Raw genomic sequence first — 17,135 nt, forward strand, 5'->3', positions numbered from 1 at the left:
AACTACCCAATCTACTTCGAGAACTCAGTTTGAGCCCTAACTATATAAGATAAAAGCAATAGGCCTAGATTATTCCTCCCACATATATTTGATTATCATTCATAAATTTTATTTACATCCTAATCATAAATTGGCCTTTTAAATGTAATTTATTTTTTACATCTTTTATTTGTTTGTTTATGCAAAACATACTAAGATCTTATTAATTCCATTATACAAAAGCGTATTTGCTGCAATCAGCTGTACTGAATGCAGAGCAGTTTAGGCCCTGATGCAATTAACTGCAATATCCTTGTCTAGGCTGGTCTAGGTAGACATCGTGGCGCGCTGAAGTAAATGCAATGATGTAATAATTAGACGCAATTATGACGTTAAGGGCAATTCAAACCCATAAGATAATGTCTTTGTCAGTGGTAGTGGGCCAATGTATATATAATTGGGAAAACATTGTTATCCTTTCTATGTGCTTAGTTTGGTTGTCTATGCATTGGTATAGACCTGAAATATCCACAATATTTGGATATTTACATTTATATTGTTGACATTACAAAAAGCTATTATTTTTTCTGTAGTCGTATTTGTGCTCTAACAGCTTGAATAAAAAAATATGGATCAATACAAGGAGTATAGAGGTATAAAAATAAATGTTAAACCGATTTTAAGAGTTAAGATTATTGATATTCAAATGAACTAAGAGTACAAAGAAGCACATCACGGCATATCACCATGTCCTCATTGTTAGTTCATTCTTATACTTACCACTTTATTGGTATATCAGTAGGAGAGTAGCGTACAAAAACTGCTTGTTACGAAAAAAGACTAAACTATAATGTCGTTAGAGTTTCAACACTGCATTGTACATTTTTTATCTGTATTTATTTGTATTATGAATTCTGTCTGGTAATTTTAGGCATACAAACCCATTTTTTTTTTAAACACTTTAAAGACTTCTCTGAAAATTTCTAGTTTGTTATTGCGAATAACAGTAAAAACTGATTGTATTATAAACTTGACCGTTTCTACGAACACACCACCGTAGTTGGGCTTGCATATACAAATACTATTATGAAAGACACTGGTTGGTGAATGAAATACTGCATATACAAAATCTTTTTACTTACAAAACCTTATAAAACACAATTCTACGAACACAAGATACAGAACTAAATATACAGCTAAAATATCTACAACATCTTACAAACGAAGTATAAAAAATTAAATATTTACACAGTTACAAAAGTGATACAACGTTCAAATATTGCCTAAGTTAATCATTTTGGCGTTTGTAATGGCTTTCACGAATAGCCAATATTTAATTTGAAGATACTTAGCTTAATGATTGCTTATTAGTTTCTATTTTATAATTAGTATGGAATTGTATAAATACACAGGAAACTGCTCCGTCCATATTCACCAAGGCCTAATATACGTATCCTCCATCGTCCGAGTATTGCTGTCCACCCGATGATGGAGCCCCATATGAACTTGAAGGTGCGCCACCGAATGATCCACTACCTCCCCCACTCCAACTTGAACTTCCTCCATTTGAGGGTGCACCGTAAGACGACGATGGTGCTCCGTAGCTGCCAGATGGTCGGGAAGCTCCTCCACCCCCGCCGCCGCCACTCCAGCTTGAACTCCCTCCATTGGACGGTGCTCCATAACTACTGGAAGGCCTCGATGCTCCACCACCCCCACTCCAGCTAGAACCTCCTCCATTAGAGGGTGCTCCATAACTACTAGATGGTCGTGAAGCTCCTCCACCTCCACCACCTCCACTCCAACTTGAACCTCCGCCATTGGATGGCGCACCGTAGCTACTAGAAGGCCTCGATGCTCCACCGCCTCCACTCCAGCTAGAACCTCCTCCATTAGATGGTGCTCCATAGCTACTAGATGGTCGTGATGCTCCTCCTCCACCACCCCCACTCCAGCTAGAACCTCCTCCAACTGATGGTGCTCCATAAGATGATGATGGGGCAGCTGGGGCTCCGTAACTGCTCGATGGCCGCGAAGATCCTCCACCTCCGCCGCCTCCACTCCAACTTGAACCTCCTCCATTAGATGGTGCTCCATAACTAGTTGAGGGTCTCGTTGCCCCACCGCCTCCACTCCAACTAGAACCTCCTCCATTTGATGGTGCTCCATATGATGTTGATGGTCTGCCAGAAGAACCTCCAGATGGTGCACCATAAGTATTAGATGGTATTCCAAAACTAACAGATTGAACTATTGATGTACTAGTTGAGGGCGCACCGTAACTGCTAGATGGTCTGGAGGCTCCACCTCCGTTCGAGGGTGCTCCATATGATGAAGAGGGAACACCACTACCTCCTCCAAGTGTACTATATCCTCCAGATCCTCCTGAACTGTAACCTCCTCCATTACTTGGAGCTCCGTAGGATGACGATGGAGCTGCACTTCCTGAACTATAACCACCAGACCCTCCACTGCTGTATCCACCGTTCCCTCCACCACTAGAAGGAGCACCATAAGATGAAGAAGGGGCTCCGCCACCGCTACTATAACCTCCACCTCCTCCGCTGCTGTAGCCACCTGCACTTCCTCCAATAGATGGAGCACCATACGATGATGAGGGTGCCCCACCGCCACCACTGTAACGTCCAGAGCCCCCACTGCTGTAGCCACCTCCGCCTCCTACACTCGAAGGAGCACCATAAGATGAAGAAGGGGCTCCACCACCGCTACTGTAACCTCCACTTCCTCCACTGCTGTAGCCGCCTGCACTACCTCCACTAGAAGGAGCACCATACGATGAGGAGGGAGCTCCACTGCCACCACTGTAACCTCCAGATCCTCCACTGCTATAACCTCCTGCACCTCCTCCACTGGATGGTGCACCGTAAGAAGTAGAAGGAGCGGTACCACCACTACTCCAACTGGCCCCAGTCACACCTCCAGTACTGTAACCTCCACCAGCTCCATTAGATGGGGCCCCGTAAGATGACGATGGAGCAGGCGCTCCGTAGCTACTTGAAGGAGCTCCGCCACCAAATCCTCCACCACCACCAGAAGATGGTGCTCCATAATTACTGGAAGGTACTGATGCTCCTTGACCAAGAGTACTATATCCACCACTGGAACCTCCTCCGAGTGATGGTGCTCCATACGAAGAAGATGGAGTTCCAGTGGGTGCGCCATAACTACTTGATGGTATTCCTCCACTGAATCCCCCAGCAGATGATGACCCAAATGAAGAAGATACAGAAGCTGTAGGAAGTCCGCCACTGTAACCTCCACCACCTCCTCCTCCTCCCACAGAAGGTGCTCCATAAGAAGACGAAGGTGCTGAGCCTCCGTTACTCCAACTAGCTCCCGTTACTCCTCCACTGTAACTACCTGCTCCACCTGAAGAGGGTGCTCCATATGAGGAAGACGGTGCTGCTGGGGCTCCGTAACTGCTGGAAGGGGCAGAGGCTCCTCCACCGAATCCTCCAACACCGCCTCCAGAAGAAGGTGCTCCGTAACTGGAAGAAGGTGCAGTACCACCACTGTTGTAGCCACCTCCTCCACTTGATGCACCGCTATACCCTCCGCCACCCCCGCCAATCGATGGTGCGCCGTAGGATGATGATGGAGCACCACCACCACCTCCACCCCCGAAACCTCCTGACGGAGCCCCATAATTCGATGACGGCACAGGAGCTGGTCCTGCTGGAACACCGTAGCTTGTGGATGGAGGTGACGCTGCACCTCCACTTGGATATCCCCCTCCTCCCCCACCACCACCGCCGGGGTATCCTCCTCCGATTAGTGGAGCTGAAATAAGATGTATTGATTAGCTAGCAGAAAGTTAATATAATTAAGAATAAACAATTTACTAATGAAAAACCTTTAAATTTGTATGAAACTATTTATTTTTCAAATAAAAGTAATATGATTGACAATTTTATGCAATTCATAACGTGTATTAACATCCATACGTGTACTTATAAAATTATTTAACTATAAAAATCGGACTTTTGAGAAATTAATTAGTACATGAAAAACTTTGATCACATATAAACAAATAATAAAGTTTACTGAATTGAAAAAAGGTGTCACTCAATCGAATATAAATCACAGAATGGCTTAAATAACGAAAAATGATTTATTTTCTAAAACCAATGTACACTTACAGCATTGTCATCAATTTTAATAGTGAAAAATTAGGAGATTACATATTTTATGGTACGTTAAGTTATTCTATCTGAAGTGAAGAAAGTTACACTATTGTCGACCAGGACGCTACTGAAGTAGCGGTATAATGTAGGTCATACACTAGGACAAGAAGTAGCGATGATTGGGTTACGTGTCATGTCAGAGACCGGTTGTTTCTAAGGTTCAGGGCCACTTTATCTCCATAACAACCGGTTCTGTCCGAGTAGCTCTCTTCGGATTCAAGTGACGTTTCACTTTCTATGATTGTTCATTAGATATACTGGATAACTCGCAAGACACATACTTTCATGCGATACCTATTGAGAAAGGTTAACCAATGTGTCCACGGAACCATAGAGAGATGATCCTACTAGTATCCGTTCGATTTTTCCTAGAACTGATTGGAAGTATACAAGAATTGTAAGGGTAGTGAAACAATGTATTTTTATAGACATTTTCACACTTGACAAGATTGTCTTGTATTAAATGTCTTTAATGGTGAATTATGCACAAAGAATATCTCCATAGTGATTCTGTAGAATCGGATAAACATTTGGCTTTTCCTAGCTTAATATTTTAACACTGTAATTGTTTACACAATAAATTGTATACATTTTTCACTCAGTTGCCAGTTTACTTACGTTTGGATTTATAACATTTGCTAGAAGTTGTGTTGACATTATTTCAACATTTTAGCTTGAACGAGTCAGCAGGCTAATCGGTGTATAATTCATCGCTTTCTGTGTTACCCAAATACATAAGTAAGCGTTAAATACTTTTATTATTTGCATATTTTTGAAACCTAAAACTAGTTTTTATAAAAACGATAAAAACAGATGATCTACTTTTAACTATACAGTTTATGGTTAAAAATGTATTGTCATGATAGAATGTTATGGATTGCATGATTTTGATGATATTTGACATGAAGGAATAACCTGCGAGTGATTTATACTATTTAAAATACTAATAAGAAAAGTAGTATCAATCATCAATCTTTAGTACATAAATAACTTTGCATTATTAAGGTAACAAAAAAACCATATTTAGAGGTTTTTTAACCAACGATACTTTACAGTAAATAAAATTATTAATTTTTTGAGACAAAATAACAACACGAGGCTTTATATTCATGAATAACATTGAATCGATTATTGTACTGAAAGAAAAACTATTACGTTAATACGCAAAAGAGAATAAACATTCATAGGGTGGTCGGAAATTTATCGTATATTATGAAAAACCATAGCACCTTTCAGTATACCACAAATTATTTTTCAGAGGCATAAACAGGACAAACCTTAACACGAAAATTTAAAGAATTGAATTTTAAGAATTTGTATCATGACTTATCCTGAAAATACTTACTTCAAATTAAAAAAATATCAGCATTAGATCATCTTTCTAGAATTTCTGAGATTCAACCTTTCATTGAAATTAGTGCATTTGGCTCATCTAATTTGATTTAATAGTTACTTTTTTTTAGTTTTTATGATCTATCACATATACTGGTTAAACTGTGAAAACATATGTATATAATCTATAGCATATAGGTAGTAATAGCTTTTTTAAAAATTACCAACAAGTTTGAATTTAGTAAATCGTAATAGGGAAATTTCACAGAACACAACTGTTATTAGTTACAATTCTTCACAACACAGCGTTTCTTCTGTTCAGAACATTACTTCAAGCTATGTAAATTAAAAAGTGAAAGTTGAACTATTCAACATTCAGAAGGCAACTTAATTATTTGCAGTTGTTTCAACCTCTACTCCAAGTGGATATGCGGATTACACAAAAATAACGGCATCCACACGGATACAGATATGAGTGTCTTTGGCAAGGTACAAGTTGATAAAATTTGCCTTTCCACCTCTGATCTTTTGTCATATAGACTTAATCAGCCAGCTTTTTGAGATTTAGGCATTCACTTTAGTCCTGGAATGTACTTGCCTCGAGTCTTACAAATATATACTGGTGCAATGAACTATACTTGTGGTACACTGCACATTTGGAGATGGCTAAGCCACGTTAAGTCTTACAAATAGATACGGGTGCAATAAACTATACTTGTGGTACACTGCACATTTGGAGATAGCTCAGCCACGTTAACTCTTACGGATAGATACAGGTGCAATCTACTATACTTGTGGTACACTGCACATTTGAAGATAGCTAAGCCACGTTAAGTCTTACAAATAGATACGGGTGCAATAAACTATACTTGTGGTACACTGCACATTTGGAGATAGCTCAGCCACGTCAAATCTTACAGATAGATACGGGTGCAATCTACTATACTTGTGGTACACTGCACATTTGGAGATAGCTAAGCCACGTCAAGCCTTACAGATAGATACGGGTGCAATCAACTATACTTGTGGTACACTGCATATTTGGAGATAGCTCAGCCACGTCAACTCTTACAGATAGATACGGGTGCAATCAACTATACTTGTGGTACACTGCACATTTGGAGATAGCTAAGCCACGCGACGCAACTCACCGGAGGTGAAAGCTCGAGGCCGGGATGACCCGCGGGACAGACACCGAGATCCGAGCTAATGAGGATGAAAGTGTCGTCAGTGTCGGCGATTGTAGGGTTCCACAACCGTGTCTTACCTTAGTGTGGTCTTCACACGTCACCGCGGAGGGCTGTTAATGTGAAGTCATCAGCATTTACCGCACATTTGTGGCCAACACGGCGCGATAATTAACCCGGACCTGTTGAATATTTCGCCAAATTCTTGGTATTTTGTGTCCCGTTGAGTAAACCGATTACATCTTAACTAGTCGTGAAAGAAAGTTTTGGCTTTCAACCAAACTTCGTAATTAGCAACAATTTTTTATTTTTTTTCCAGTTTAAACTAGAATAGTTAATAACACTTTTGTAGGTTCAAATTCTGCCTAAGAAGACGGAAGAAAAGAATTAATTACTGTGCGTAACGGTGTGAGGGGCAACTGAAACTGTCTTAGAACTCTCCAGATACGTCAAGAACATGTGAAATGGATTCAACTCTGTAATTAGTCAAGTGGCGTATTCATTGCCATTATTTTTTTATGATAAATGACATATCTCAAGGTTTCATCTCTTCATATAGAGTAAAAATAACCAAGGAGCTTAAGTACGTACTTCTTTTTTTATAGTTAGTTGTTTACGATGAAAGGTTTGACAACATAATAATATTTTGGAAATTTGTGATCGTTAATGTGACAAAACAGTTTAACACTACATTTAGAGGATTAAAATGTGCATTCTTCTTTAGGTGTAAAATGAACTTGAGGCATTAAAAACTTAAATAGGCAATGAACTTCCACTCAAAGTTAAAATAATTCAGATATACTTCATGAACTGCATGAAGTCCAGAATGAAGATATTGAACCGAATCAATGGCACTGCTCTTGAGCTTAAGTACTTGTGATAACATCTGATTGATTTGGAAAAAAAGCTCAGGAACCTCTTTTTGCAATTAATCCTTTGAGTGTTTTTGCTTGGCTTCTATACTGACACGATATTCCGGATGGGTAACGATATGGAGATTAGAGACGCTTGCTCCAGAGATTCCATGTTATAGCCATCATGAAGAAGGATAGAGGGCACTATCTCAGACATGCCATCTTACAAGAAAGAGGAGCTTTCTCTGTTTCAGTCTCAGGGAACTGCACTTCCAAACTCTAAATCTTGCAAACATTTAAGAAGTCACTCTCTAAACTAATCATCCTACACAATAAAATGAAACGGATAGATAAACAAATATCTCTACATTTACGGTTAGCTCCTTGGCATACATGGAGTCGATCTAATGTAAGTGACATTTCGGTTTTTACTGTACTTCGTGTCTGTTCTATTGGCAGGTATACATCAGCCAGAAGAGAATCCTCCAAGGGGTTAGATAAATTTGAAATGAAATATCTCCACGTTTGAAAAATAAGTACATTTTTCTGAGTTCAATTCTGTCTGTCTGTCAGCACGGTATCTCGAGAAAGAATTATATACATGCAAAATAAACTTAGAACTTTGCATGAAGATTCTTTTTTGTGGAGAAATCATCAAGTTAGATGATGGTAAATGTACAGCCATGAGATTTTGCTGAGCATTAACAAATACTTTTACGTTGGGCTCATGGGTAACCAAAAAAATAACGAAAAAGTGGCAGAGTAAATAAACTTTTAAACAACCTGTGTTTCATAATACGGCATTATGTGACATGCTAGCATGTATACCCTTTCAGCAACATATCTCAAGAACAGTATTTTCCGAATTTGCATGAAACATAATTTCTACGTAGACAAGAATGAGTTCTATGATATTGTATATCCATCAATTGGATTTGGCTGATTGAGATTGAAGCGTACAACTCAGTAGGCCTGCACAATTTATCCTATGATTTTTGGAGAGGGAAATGTAAAAAGATGAGCTATACACTTGACATGTTGCATGCAACCTCAGTAAACCTGTTACGTGAACTCAACGTGTTACGTAACCATGACTTGAATGTTACCACAAATTAATACAAAACATGAATGAAATTGAGTCTCTTAAAAGGGGTTCTTGTTATAGTGTTGACAATCGAGATTTGAGTTCAAAATTCGTGTACACAGCATTTGAATAACTGAATCATCAATGTTTGTGTGTAGTGTCGTGAACGTTACTTTTGTTTTAAGAAATTTTATACAATTAACTAATCTACCTCTTTGAAGACTCTTGAGCAATTGAAAAGTTACAAAATTTACATAAAAATAATAAAAATTACATTGGGAAATAGTAGCTATTACTAACCTTAACCTAGTTTAATATTCCGCATTCTCACGATGAAGCAGTTGGAAAAGAAGTCCCAAATTAAAAATTTGGGATTAAATGATCGATCTCAAGATCATTTGTCAAATAAAGTCACAATTTGAAAAATTATAAATAGTTTTACTCTATTTCCAACAGTGATAATGATTTAAACAATTATAATAATTGGCTGAACCAAAGTTCATAAAATTTACCAACATAAGAAAGTCTTACTGCCAGAAATTGCGTGTTATAATTTAATTAGTTGATTGTTTTGCATAATACCGCGCAAATCCATCCTAATGACATGAATAACAATGGTTGGTTGCATCGCTTTCAGTATATCTCAGATCATATAAATTAATTTATAAAGCAATTTTAAGAAAACCGCTAGATTTTATACATATTTGAAGTGTTAATTATACGTCCAATACATTGGTGAATAGTTTAGACTAATCCTGGCAGGTATACAGGGTTTGTCCGGAAAGTAATAGGACTGAGTCAATTAAAAAAAAATGTATTGAGCAAATCGTTACAATTCTTATAAAACTTTCAAGATAGGTTCCTTCTGCGTCGATGCAGCGCTGCCAGCGTGATTTCCAAGCATTGAAGGCGTCACAGAAGCCATTCTCCGGAATAGCTTTGATAGCCGCGGTACAAGCTGCTTGGATCTCCTTTGTCGTCTCAAAATGCTTGCCTTTTCAGGCGAGAAAACAAAAAAAGTCTGGGGGGGCCACATCTGGGCTTTTAGGGCGGCTGTGGAAGAGTTGGGACGCTGGCCTTGGTCAGGTAGCTGTTCACAAGAAAGGCGGTGTGAGCCACAATTTCTGGTCGCCAGTGAGCACTTTTGGGACCATCTTCGCACTCACTTTGCGCATGTTCAAATGCTCCGTCACGATTTCATGAACGACAGATTTCGGTAAATGTAACATGCGGGCAATTAAACGAATACTTAGTCGACGGTCTGAGTTCAAAACTTTGCGCACACGAGTCACATTGTCGGTGTTTGTCGAAGGCGAAGGTCTTCCAGCATGGTCTTCATCAGCGACCTCTTCCCGGCCCTCCAAAAAGGCCTGGTGCCACCGAAACACACCCCTTCTTGCTAAAGCAACATCTGGGTAAGCCTGCTTGATTATATCAAATGTCTCTGTCGCAGATTTACCGAGTTTCACACTGAATCTAATCGTGTACCTCTTCTCTAACGAACGCTGCATTTTCAGCTTGCACCACTCACAGAAACACGTCATGTGAAAATGCCTGTTCTGACTCTTCAGGTGCTCGGAAACAACTGACCAGCCGCTTGTTCGTTAGCTAGGAACGCCCTCTACCGAATCCAGTCGTTGCGTGCACGCTCCGAAGTACAGTCTCGGCGAAAGAAAATCAGTCCTATTACTTTCCGGACAAACCCTGTACATTATACGAATACCGAGACAAAATAAATTAAGTTTCTTCTATTATACAGAGGTTTTCAGATATACCAAATAAACGGGGGTTTTAAATGAAATATATTGAGGCAAGATACAGAAAAGACAAAAGATGAACAAGAAGAACAAAGGTTAATTAACGTTAAATTTAATTCTGATTTGTGCAAATTTGTTTTATTAGTGTTAACGACAAAATCATGTATATATACTTAGATGTAGTCTAGAGGTAGGCTACGTAGCACAAATATACATAATATCATATATATCTAAATGTTAAAAAGTTGTTAATCCAATATTTTTGACACAAGTTTTATATATATATTAAGTTTCTTCTATTATACAGAGAAATACATATATATATATATGAATTAATAAATTTAATTAATTCATACTAAATATTCATATCCTAAATTTGACTACCAAAATTAAGTATTAAAAAAACAACCGAAGAATTCTAAACGTGTTAGTGAAGTTCAAACGAAAAACAGTTTGTATATAAGATAAACTTTTGGTGGTGATGTCATGACAAAATAAATTATAAACGATTGCAACGATAAGAAAGCGTGTCCCTGAGCGTTGGAAGGCTGAATTAACCGTACAAATCTAGCGAATGTCTCGCAGGAGGGCTTGGAGGCGCCAAGAGAGGACAGGTGAATGTGAAAGGGAAAGGACTTGCCCGGGGGTATACTGGTAATACAGGCGTTCAAGGGCGCCATCAATGACTGGCAGGTTCACGATCAACGGGAGCACCAATTTGTCCGAGAAAGTGTTAGGCAGACAACCGGTTTGTCTGTGGGCGGCAGCAGTCAATAGCGCCAACGGGACCTGACTTGCAGCTGAGGAGAGTCACGGTCCCGTGCAGTCAGTCTGCAGCACTTCTGCAACTCTCGGTCATATCTCAAGTGGTTGGAAATGGTATGCCATTTTTATCTCCAGTATGGTAGATCACGCGATTGACAGTTATAAGAGAACTCCAGTAACCATACTTCAAAATTTAAACCATGGGTCTGTTACTAGCAAAGGTCTCATATTGACATGGAAGACAATACAATACACTGATGAAAATTAGAATAAGGATCTAAATGGAAAATGTTTTAGGCTACCCTAAGTTACTACCTTTCAAAAAAAATGTTGAAAATTTTTGTCAGTAACGTTCTACGTAGCGGGAGAATCATGACTGATGGATGCCCTAAGCAAAGTCTGAGAGCAAGTAGGATTCAGAAAGTGGACAGTCTCTTTGGATTTATGTTACTGGTACTCTTGCTAGAGGTACAAAGGTAGAAATATTAATGGAGAATTAATATAACTAAAACTAAAGCTTTGACCTCAAAAACAAGTCAACCAAATCTTTCGGATTATCTTCTCAAACAAATAGCGCAGTTCGAGTGTACAAATTACAGAAAACCATGTAATAAACAGTTTATAAATACGAAGTAATATGGAACTGGACCTATGCAGTAAAATTTTACAAATAAGGGTTGATTTTCAAACATATGAAATTTTCCCTTTTCTAATTTCAATACCCTACTAATTGTTTATATTTTGACCTTTTTAATGTGAAACTTGCTAGACTTATACAATAGTTGGTGGAAGTACAAGTTGGGAAGTCTTGTACGTTGCCTACGTAGGATTGTCTGCATTGTTGCACTTTTCTAATTGTTCCAGTTATTCTAGTCTAGAGCCAACTGATATCATTAAAGAGGTTTCGCCACTTACAGACTCTCGCTTTGATGTTTTGATAACGGTGATTGATGTGATGAGGCGTAATGTTTTTAGGGATTTATTATAATCCTCTCTTGCACTAGCAGTGAAGTAGAGTTTCTACTCTGAAAGCAGCAAGGATATGAGCTCATACTCATCATTAACGAAGGACGTGGAGAGATTAACAATGTTGGCAGGAATGAACAGTTGGGCAAATGTGAGCCAAGTAATGCCAGAGGCGGGCACCGCACGAGTCATATACGGAGGAGAATAAACTAAGTTATGACATGCAAATTCAGTCTTGATGAAATAAGTGTCTACATTGTAATTACCATCTCGCTTGTAGACTGTCCGAGCTGCCGCTGCCGATATCGTCAGCAAGATCTGGAACACAAAACCAACTTTCAGTTAAGCAGCTAGAGTTCTAAAAACTAGTTTAAGAAAGAGATTTTCGAGAATTTTACAAATATTATTAATAATTGATGGCATTTTAATTAATTACGTTCACATCAAACTCAAAGAACGTCGCACTATTAACCTATTACTGCGGTGCCTTTCAATTGCTAAGCGAAAACCAGCTGTCTTGCCATTTAACAAGCAATAAGTAGGGAAAGGTTGGAAAACGCTGGACTGAAAAGTTTGGATTGTAATGAACGCTGAAAAATAAAGAGGACATACGCCCGCTGAACAGTCGATGTCAGCGACTTTTCCCTCTAGCACAGAAAGTCGCTTACAGCGATATTCGGTACCGAAAGTGATAAAGACAATAAGCATAATTTTTTACATGAAGCATCTTATGGATTCACATCTGATGATGGCATACTTGGTGTGAAAAGGCCTTGCGTAATTAATATTATTGGAATATTTATGTAATGTTTCCACAACAATAAGTGTAATATTGTTCACTTTGAATTCTACATACTAATCTTATGCGTTTTAGCGTGATCAACAATTTTAAAATTCACATCCCTAAATTATTTGTTTAACTTATGAAATTCACAAGTATAATGTGCTCTTTGCAAGTTTTACACGAATAAAAGAGTTAGTGGTTTAGCTTTAGCAAGCATTTCTTAGTAGAACCCTAAAATTAAGTACTCATCACGGCCCCGGAGATTTGATTCCCAGAATAGTTGAAGAAGGATGTTGTATAGAATAGTTTATCTTTCCAAAAGGATGTTATAATATCCACTACGAGGATTGTAGAATGCGTGTGCTGAACTAACTTGATGTGATATTCAAGCGAGGGACACATGTTGAACTAACTCAATAATGCTATAACTCGAGTTTTCGTGTAAAGCTTCTTCTGTGTCACAAGAAGTGTAATTCTCTCTCCAGTGTCATACTACGTGATGAAACTAAGACACTCAAGTACATAAAAATAAAATATAATAAATAAGTACTTTTGGTTTTCGGCTATTAAACTGTAATTCACTTTATAAACATTTTTCTCAACTCTTCAGATGTATCTGTTTATTATGAACTAAAAAGGAATCCTATATTTGATCAGCAAAATTATCAGTCGAGGCTAGACGAATCGCCTAAGAAAATTCAATCGAGTGACAAAAGGCACTTTAGTTGGATATTACATTAATACAAAACAAACAGTTTATTTTTTCAGTACTGATTAGGATAAAGGCAGCGGTTCAAATTATGTAGGTTATATCATCTGATGTCACCACATGCAGCTAGGCTACAGAGGAAAATAACCTGATTTTAGTATATAATTTCGAAAGCTTAATTAAAAATGAGTTAACAAGAGGAATAATGTTCGTTTATATTTATGATAATTGCTCAGTTTTAGATTCGTAAAAAGTGTTCAAAAGAATTTGAATATATAACGCCAGGTTTTTAGTCACGTTATTTATACAAAATATGTTTTTGTGCACATCGTTACGTATATAATAGTTAGAAATAAATAATAGTTGTCAATACTACAATCATAAACAAATTAAAAACTATAAAATATACATTGGCACCCTATAACTTTCCTTTAAAATAATGTGTAACCTGCAAAAGTTCTTAACCGATTTTGAAAGATTTTAAGTACATGTTCTGCAGAGATAACCTCGGTAAAGATATATTTTATAATGTAGTTCTTACAAGTGCTGGAAGATGATTCTTGTAAGAATTCTCTTATGTACTTACGGTGAAATTTTAAGACAACAATTTAGATTTTTAGAAGTAGTTTTAACATTTTTGTTTTAGTGCCTTTCATGAAGTAGAATAAAATAATTTGTCCAGCCATAAAAGAAAAATCAAAAAGAATACAAACTCACGATATTTGACGATTACCAAAAACTGAAAACTCTAAGATATAAATTGACTTGTATCACTATAATGTATTAATGATGTAGACATTGAAACTCAATTTATTTTTGAATGAAAAACACATGTTCGTTTACTTCAAGTTCTCAAACTAGTCATTTAGTAAATTGTGAACTCATGTCTAAGATTTTTTGTGTTTGCAGAATCTTACCGTGACTAGAGTAGTTCGTTACTATGCTAATTAATAGAGATAGTTCTGTCACGTAGCGGTAATGAATTAATTACCCCAGAGACAAAAACCACAAAGGAGGGAGAGAGTGATCGTGATTGTGAGTGGTCCGTGTATGAGAGAGAATGTACGCAAGTAAGGTTAGGTTAGGTGAGGTGGAGGTTATGTCAAAGCCTCCACTTTCGCTGCGGGAACATCTCAGCACGATCAGCTGACTGCCACTGCCATTGCCGGCACTACAATTAAACCCATCGACATATCCCGTTACAAATTGCTTCCTTCCATTTGGCTATTGTGTTACTTCAAGCTGTTAGTGCACCATTGTCGACTGAACCTTCCTAGTTGTTACCAATATTTTATGTCTGAACTAACATCAAGAATATAACTCTTAAACCACGGAAATTACAGATTCAAATAAACAAACCTTTCTAGAATTACAGCCTTTAACTTGTTTTGTGTCAACTAGACACATTTTAAATGAAATAGGGTTATTAAGGATTGAAAAGTCTTTTAGAACATGATAGGACTAATAAATTGTCTTCACGAAAAACTTACATTAGGTTGGTATTAAACTATGCTTATGTAGTTTTCTATGTATCTTTAAAACAATATTTGGTATAAATCTTGATAATTAAGGATATATCTTTTTATGAGTTTGAAAATGGCTTTTTGGTGGTTTTTGTAAGTTAATATAATCAATGAAACCAGTACTTTTTGTAAACTGTGAGATAACAATTAAAAACCAAATAATGAACTTGAAAGTGTTAAAATTTAAATTTTATTTTGTGACTTTCTACCATCGTATATGTATTATTATTGCTTTATATAGCAACACAGTAAAGACATGAATTCCGCCCGTTTATTTAATAGGCTAACCGTTTATGATTATCATACATGCCAACACTTCAACATAACAGAGTAAAAAATTGGAAATCATCGACCTTCATTTTTCTTACACTTGAATAGTGGTACAAATATTAGAGGTTCCTCATGATGGTTTCGGAAAATATTTGTGTTTCATAAATGGTTCTTATTTTGATGAAAGAAGAGTTCAAAACTCACTAACACAAATGCCAAAGATTCGATAGTCATAACTTGTCCCAGATCCACGTAGTCCATGGGCAAATTATGTAACCGGAACCTATTTTTTATCATGGTCCTCATGGCCTCCAAATAAGGGAATCATCTAAAATTGTTAGTTAGATGATGATGTGATTCCAACTATCTCTGATATTAGTTGTGTCCATCAATAAAGATCGTTTACATCTGCATTTCCACACATCTCACACTGCCATGCTAACAAGGTCATCAATGAAGACATTTAAACACACCACTGGAGAAGAGTTGTGCCAAGCACCAACGTTGCAAGACCTCCATTGTTGGAATGGGGAATAATCTCCACCCCGATGGTCTTATGTATCACCGTCAGTCATGCAAGTTTAAGTGAGTCTTTAACTGAACGGCAGAATGGTATTATTTACCACTGAGTTCACAGGTGGTTATTGGAAGACATCTCAAATTCCAATCATTTACCGGTCTATCTAACGATCGAATACGGGCTCTAAACCTCAATTTTTCTATTCGATGACGTCAAACGATATTTTTATCTTAATATTGAATTATAACCCAATAAAAGAGATCACTAAAGACTGTAGAAATAATACTTTAACTTCTAACCCACTGCTTCTCCTCTACACCCTCTGGACTAGGTCTTGAAATCCAGTACTAAACCTGATGCGCTTTTCATCGACAAAATCGAACAGTTACTTACTATGCATATATTACGATGTATATTTTTTACGCACAATTTACATACAAAATATAAATTGATTGTCTCGTGATAAAACTCTAATCTATGTAATAAAGATATATTTGATGTACGAGTATATAAGCTGTCCCAAAACTATAACTTCTCCTGTGCTATTTAATCTACTGAAAAGGAATTAGGAATTAGGTGTTGACGATGGCGAAAAATAAAGATAAAATAAAAATGAATGGTGGGTTGATAGTTTTAGGAGGTCTGATCCTATTCATATATAGGAGTAATCTCATTCAATAATAAAAACTCAATCAACCACAACTTTATATAAAAACGTTAAAGTTATGTGCACACATAACGAAATCCAACTGGCTGAGAATTAAAGATTTCCAAAAATGTTCATAATAATTTTGGTGTGTTAATTAGATAGTAAAGATCCGACAGCACGTGCTGTCATTTAATAATAGTAATGACGTTTTTATTATTAAAATTGCTGATATAGTCATAAAACTACGAAATATGTCTATTGATCGTTCTAATCAAAATTATTACGCGTATAATAGAATGATTACTTAACATTTTAGAAAGTATTTTATATTGTTTAAATTTAGAATAAGTGAGTCATGATAGTAAAATGAATTTTATTATGAAGCTTTATATTTTATAATATAAAATATTACTGTATTACACAATTTAAAAAAAGGTACAAAGGTACAGATTACTGAATGCGCTCTTATTATACTCTTATTATATACTTGCCCAAGCAAATACTAAATAAAATTCTAATATATATATACATACATATATATATATATATAT

General features: G+C 37.0%; 1 protein-coding gene across 1 annotated transcript; it reads right to left on the reverse strand.

Moving 5' to 3' along the window:
• Nucleotides 1-1,099: 1,099 nt before the first annotated feature.
• Nucleotides 1,100-15,712, reverse strand: LOC124361034 (loricrin). Its single transcript, XM_046815072.1, has 3 exons — nt 15,620-15,712; nt 12,396-12,447; nt 1,100-3,780 (listed from the first exon to the last, which is right to left on the reverse strand). The coding sequence occupies exons 1-3, from the start codon at nt 15,710-15,712 to the stop codon at nt 1,421-1,423; spliced, it is 2,505 nt and encodes an 834-aa protein (XP_046671028.1). The 3' UTR covers nt 1,100-1,420.
• Between the last annotated feature and the right edge of the window lie 1,423 nt (nt 15,713-17,135).

This window comes from Homalodisca vitripennis, chromosome 4 (assembly GCF_021130785.1).
Source record: "Homalodisca vitripennis isolate AUS2020 chromosome 4, UT_GWSS_2.1, whole genome shotgun sequence".
Lineage (NCBI taxonomy): Eukaryota > Metazoa > Arthropoda > Insecta > Hemiptera > Cicadellidae > Homalodisca > Homalodisca vitripennis.

Bases quoted from the DNA above. Each gene is read 5' to 3' on its own strand.
- LOC124361034 (XM_046815072.1), bottom strand. From the start codon at position 15,712: ATGATAAAAAATAGGTTCCGGTTACATAATTTGCCCATGGACTACGTG. The intron at 12,448-15,619 runs GTGAGTTTTGAA...TTTGTGTTCCAG, and splicing joins AATCTTTGGCATTTGTGTTA to ATCTTGCTGACGATATCGGC. The intron at 3,781-12,395 runs GTAATTACAATG...ATCTTATTTCAG, and splicing joins GACAGTCTACAAGCGAGATG to CTCCACTAATCGGAGGAGGA.